The 6,141-nt window shown below is 36.8% G+C and overlaps 1 protein-coding gene across 4 annotated transcripts in view; it reads left to right on the top strand.

Moving 5' to 3' along the window:
- The window catches only part of ZC3H14 (zinc finger CCCH-type containing 14), a 40,526-nt gene that overhangs the window by 642 nt on the left and 33,743 nt on the right, over positions 1-6,141 (top strand). For 3 of the 4 annotated variants that reach the window (XM_040227511.1, XM_040227509.1, XM_040227508.1), the window contains exons 2-3: positions 1-37; positions 5,091-5,205. In XM_040227511.1, coding sequence (XP_040083445.1) covers positions 1-37; positions 5,091-5,205 — 152 coding nt within the window. The remainder of the gene's footprint in view (positions 38-5,090; positions 5,206-6,141) is intronic. The other variant, XM_040227510.1, reaches the window with a different exon arrangement.

Here is a 6,141-nt window from a genome sequence, read left to right as displayed (position 1 = left end):
ATTAAGGGGAAATTGCAGGAATTAGGAGCGTACGTCGGTAAGTTGTTCCCAGCCTGGCAGGCTGTGGCGCGTGCGGCGAGTTTAATTCCGAGGGGCCGCAGTTTTCCTGTCAGACCTTTGATTTTGGACAGACGCCCTTTTTACCCTCGGATCGCATCCCCCCGGTTGCTTGTGCTTACCTGAGCCTCGTCATTGAAGGCTCTCCGCGCAGCGTGTTTTGTGTCTGTTTTTTTGGGCCGTCCCCCAAATCCCTTTCTAACACGGCGTTTTTTGAAATTGTTTCTCTTCTGTGGAGGCTCTGTCATGTTTTCCTTCATGTCTATTTGATTTTTATTTTTCTGGGTTCGCTATTTTGCATGTGAATGTTTGGTGCTTTTCGGCATTTGCCTCTGTCACGGTTCGTTGAGGTTAACTTTCGGGTCTCTTTATATTTTTTCCTGTCGGTTTTTTTCTTAGCTTCCCCACAGTAAGCTCTCTTCATTTTTTTTTTTAATGTTTTGTACTTTGAGTGTTGACTCTGGGCCAGGCACTGTGCTTAAAACTGCTTTATATGCATTAGGTCACCGTAATCCCCAGGAGAACGGTGAAAGGTAAGTGGTAACATCCTGAATTACACAAGCAAGGAAATTGAGGCTTTGAGTGCTTGCTTTGAGCAGGGTTTTATACCTTGAGACCTGGCTCTGTTTGGCTCCAAAGCCGGTGCCTCCTATAGAAATAATAGCTTACACTCATGATAGTGATTGTCGAGGTGTGGGAGACCCCCAAGAGTCTCTGAAGTCAAAATTATTTTCATATTAGTACTGACAAGGAAGGTATTGACCGTTTTCACTGTCCTGGCCTTTGGATTGTGCAAAAGCGGTGAGTGAAATTACAGGTACCTTAGCCCGAGTCAGCATCTCACACCAAACTTCACAAGAAATCATCATATTCTTCATCACCCTTCCACTTGCAATTGCAAAGAAAAAACAAAAGGCTAGTTTCACTTAAGAAGATAAGTGATAAAGTAAAATATTCTTTTAAACCTTCTCTTTGATTATATCTTTTTAATAGGCAGTGTTAGGAAATAGGGAGTACTCAAAAGTGTTTCTGCCATACAGAAGCATGATGGATTGTCTTGAAACAAATTTGTATGATTGGGTTGAGAAATGAACTAACCATTTTTTTTCATAGTATTTTTTTTTCTTTTAAGTTCAGTTGATTTACAATATTGTGTTAGCTTTAAGCATATAGCACAGTGATTCAATTATGTACTTTTTTCAGATTATTTTCCATTGCACACTTTTACAAAACTTTGTGGTTCCCTGGGCTCTATGGCAAATCCTTGTTGCTTGTTTATTTTATATATTGTAGTTGGTTTGTGTTAATCACGTACTTAAAATTTATCTATCTCCTCCCCCCACTTTACCCTTTAGAACATCATTTTTAACTTCTAAGAAGGACTGACTTGCTAGTTCCGTACATTGGGGTATTTGGCAGACATTTTCTTGAAAGTGAGCAAAGATAAAGAATTAATAGACTTTGTTGCCAGTGACAAGGGTTGAGCTTTCAGATGAAAATCAGAATTTCGGAAAATTTGTGTCTTCCTCTGTGAATTTGACAGTGTGATAATATCAGCAAGTAATTCTTTTATGTTGAATAATGAAAAGTATCCACCACAGCAGTGGTTTGTATAGCTCACAGACCATTATGTTTTCAAATGACCAATGCAAGATGTTTTAAAATTGCACAGGGATAAAAAAAATTCAAAGTACAGAATGGATCAATGGATTTTCGTGTAACAGTACAAAAAGTCAGCGATAAAGTTTTGTTTTTGTATTGCTGCTAACCTTGAAAAAACTACTGCTTGTTGACTTTTGGTGTAGTGTCACAGAAAAATATCCACATTTTCTGAAAAGGCTACTAAGATACTCATTTTCCAATTGCATATCTTGTGAGATCAGATTTTCTTCACATTCTTCATGTAGAACATACAACAGATTAAATGCAAAAGTAGAAATTAGAATTAAACCAGATGTTTAAGAAATTTATAAAAATGTATTTTTTGCATTTTCTTTTGGAAAATTTAGTTATTGATAAATATACTATTAATATAAATGGTTTTATTGTTAATGGGATAGGTATGTTATTTTAAATGAATTGATAAAAAATTCTCAGTTTTAGTTTCTAATATGGTAAATATCAGTAGATACATGCACATGAATAAGAACTGTTAGGGATCATCAATAATTTTCAGTGGTATAAAGGGGGCCGTGAGACCAGATGGTTGGCCACATACTAATTATTTGTTGTCAAGATTGTTATTAGACTTTAACAGATAAGAAAATTGAGACTTAGGGTTAAAGATGAAGCTGAACCAGCATTGATTTATTCTTTTATTAATTCAACATTTAATGGATGCCAGCTTTGTGCCAGGAACTTGATTTAAGTCAAAAAGAAATCCACAGAAAACCTGCAGTGAGAACCTTCTTAATTGTAGTACAGGAAAGCATAAAGACATTTAATTGGGTTGACATTCAATCATAGTGAGGATTCTGATCATTTATAAAAAATCTCGACAAGAATTTTAAGCCTCTTCAAAAGCTGATTACAAACTTGCCATAGTCCAATGTGAAATGTAGTAAAGATACCATATATTTGATAGTTTTGAAAGTATTTTCATACATTTCTGCTACCTGAACACAATGCTGAGGTGGGGATGGCAAGTAATTTACTTCTTTTTATAAATAATGAAATGAAATATCTTGCGAGAGCTAAATAAGCTTGGTCAGCAGCAGATACAAGACCTAAGAACTCAAGTCTTCCTGGTCCTTGATGTTTCTGTTATTACTTATAATAGAAACTTGATGAGCTAACAGAAGAACAGGAGTCACTGCTGTATACTTCTGTAGAGCTGATCTGTGCCAGCCGTTACCAGGCCAGCACAGCTTCTCAGCTTGTTTGCCTCTGCTTCTTAACTGGATGTTTCCTGAGGGCCGAGACATCATATTGGTTGTGTCCCAGTGGCCTAGCAGAGTGCCTAATTTTTTCATAAATGTTGATTAAGTGGGTAAACAGGGATCATCATTAGATATTTTAAATAAAAAGATATTTAAATAAAAATTTTAAATAAAAAGACCCTGACGTGGGAAAGATTGAGGGCAGGAGGAAAAGGGGATGACAGAGGCTGAGATGGTCGGATGGCATCACCGATTCAATGAACATGAGTCTGGGTGAACTCCAGGAGTTGGTGATGGACAGGGAGGCCTGGTGTGCTGCAGTTCATGGGGTCGCAAAGAGTCAGACATGACTGAGTGACTGAACTGAACTGATAGGTTATTCATTTACAATTAGCTACTTAATTATTTGTATGTATATGCATAATTTTCCTGAAAAGAGTAATTTTCCAATCCCTTTCTTTGTGTTAGAATCCTAAAACCTTTAAGGTTATGGAAACAATCCTTTAGTAAATATTTGAGTATTTTCAAACCATTGAGAGGGATACAAAAGTGAACAACTTTTTGTTAAGAGTTGATAAGGTTTCATTCATGTGTTTGTCCAAAATGGAATGCTTCAGGGAGGTGGCAGTTATAATTCAGAGCAACTTTCAATTTACATTTTAGACGTATAACCTTGCAGAAACCTTCAGCATTTTGCAGTTTTTCAGTACATAAATTTCAGATGATGTTGCAAATGCTATTAGAATTTTGTAGGAATGTATCATGAACACATTTACTTTTCATTATCTTATTTCTCGTTTTGAATCTAAGAGAACAGTATTATGAATTTCTAACATTTTTGTTAAAATATAACTGTATACCATAACCAGCCATTTAAAGTGTAGTTTGCTGTGTCTTGATATGTATACATCATAAACTAATGAACATATCCATCACTCCCAAAGTTTCCTTTTGGATTTTCTTGGAGCTCCTTTGTATCCCTCCCTCCCATCTTTCCATGTCCCCACCATGTGCCAGAGCAATCACTGATCTCATTTATATAAAATTTTGTTAAATGCAAACTGTAGTGTCAGAAAACACAGCCTATTTGTTTTCATTAGTGACTTTATGAGGGAGAAAAAGTGTCAAGACTGCCACAGCACTCCAGCTTGTTTTCCTTTTTTGGGTTACCAATGGCAGCCTATGGTAGGGACACTTTGCATAATTAAGGGAGGAGGCTTCTTGACTAAAGTTGCCAGAAAGCAGTCGAGCCTTTCGATACTTTACAAAAAAAGTAATCAATGAATGGCTGCTTGTTCTGGCTTTTATCCTCAGGTTGACTTGCATGCTTGCAGCAAGTATTCTGATTCCTGTTTCCATTTGTAGATTGATTTTCATATTATATTTGTGCTTTTCTTGAACTGGATTTTTTGATATTTCTTCTTGAAACAAATGTCTGATAGTACTTCTGAAATGAACCTTCCTGCCTACATAGAAATGTTACGAATATTTAAGGTATTAAAGAATCTAAAAGAATTGATTTTGGTCGGGATCAGAGTTCCTGATAAATGGCTTTTGCTTTGTTTTTACTGTGGTGGTTTTTTGTTTTGCTTTTGGTCTCTTAGGAGGATGTAAGAATAGAAATTGAGTAGAAATTATTTAATCTTTTTAAGATATAATTTTTTAAATGGTGTAGAATTTTGGGATCATTTTAGTTTACTTGATGTTTCTGCCAGTTTGTTACCCTAACTGAAATATGCCTTTACCAAGGATAAAGGTGTTCCTTGAAAAATGAGTGTCATTTTGAAATATAGAACTAAGCAGAACTCAGTATTATTCTTGAGAAATGTCCACTATGCTTTCTGGAAGTGTTTCTGAAATTAATGAGCATTACTAAAAAGATTAAAAGAATTGAATGCTCTCTCAAGCTTGATACTGTGATTCAGAATATCTAGTTGTATAAGTGTTCATTAGTTATTCCTAATTCTGTTCTTCCAGTAATTCAAATAAATACGTGTGGAATAAAGAGAAAGCTATACATTTAAACTATTGTAATTCCAGTAGAGCTGAGGTATTCTTAGAGCTACGTCTATATCTTCAAGCACGTCAACTTCAAGTAGAAGAAAATACTAAGGAAAGCATAAAAAGTCTTTATATACTTTTCCTTTTAAATAGATGAAGAACTTCCTGATTACATTATGGTGATGGTGGCCAACAAGAAAAGTCAGGACCAAATGACAGAGGACCTGTCCCTGTTTCTAGGGAACAACACAATTCGATTCACCGTATGGTATGTTTCTGAATATTTACCCTTCAGAACAAAGTTTGGCGTGAGCCAAGAGCAGGTATTCTGTCTGCAGTGTGGTTCTTGACAGGAAAGTCAGATTTAGCCTTGTGAGGGTTGAGAGCACAGCCTCTGGAGCCAGACTGCCAAGGTTGAATCTGCCTGTTTCCTTGGTTTTTCCATCCACGAAATGGGAATAGTAAATCACCTTTATGGGGTGGTTTGAAAATTAAATGAGCTAATACATGTGCTTACAGCTGTGCCTGGCCCATAGCAAGTCCTCAGTATGTGTTGACTGTAGTTACCGTTTCTTTTTAAACTTCAGCGTTTTATCATTCCTTTTCCTCCACCAAAACCAGTTATAGTTGTTTTTTGGACTTGGTTGACTTCCTAAATTGCTTTCTCCAATGAGCTAATAATCTAGGGGGCAAAGTTTTTTTACAAAGTTGCAAATCATTTTTTTTTAAGTTTGAAATTTTGAAATAGGCTTTGTGTTCAAATGTAAATGAATACTATAATTTTTCAGTGTTCTTTTTCAAACCACACATTCCCTTAGTTGAGCATACTGATTGAAAGCATGAGGGCCAGCTTAAGAAGGGAGACCAGGTTCTTGTGTCAGGCTTGAGGTAGAGTGAGAGCTGGGGAGGTAACGATGTGGCTGAGAGCAGAGCAGGAAGGACTCAGGTAAACTGGAAACCACCCGTTCAGCAGGAGTGAGTGGCGATGGAGCGCAGTTGCCTGAGCACAGTTGCGGGGCTTAATTGGAATAGCAAGAGACTGGGAGATGAGAGAGGCGATGAGGAGGGGCATGAAACTGACTCGCCATTAAACCAGAGCTCCTCTTAAAGGTGTTTCTGCCCCATCAGGCAGCTGTATCCTTTAAAGCTATCATGAAGCTTTCTTGAAATTCCACACAGAGTTCTCTGGGTTTATATTACGCAT

This window comes from Oryx dammah, unplaced genomic scaffold (genome assembly GCF_014754425.2).
Source record: "Oryx dammah isolate SB20612 unplaced genomic scaffold, SCBI_Odam_1.1 HiC_scaffold_26, whole genome shotgun sequence".
Classification (NCBI taxonomy): Eukaryota; Metazoa; Chordata; class Mammalia; order Artiodactyla; family Bovidae; genus Oryx; species Oryx dammah.
Note: the sequence above shows the minus strand (reverse complement) of the source record. Positions and strands in the feature narration are given on the sequence as shown.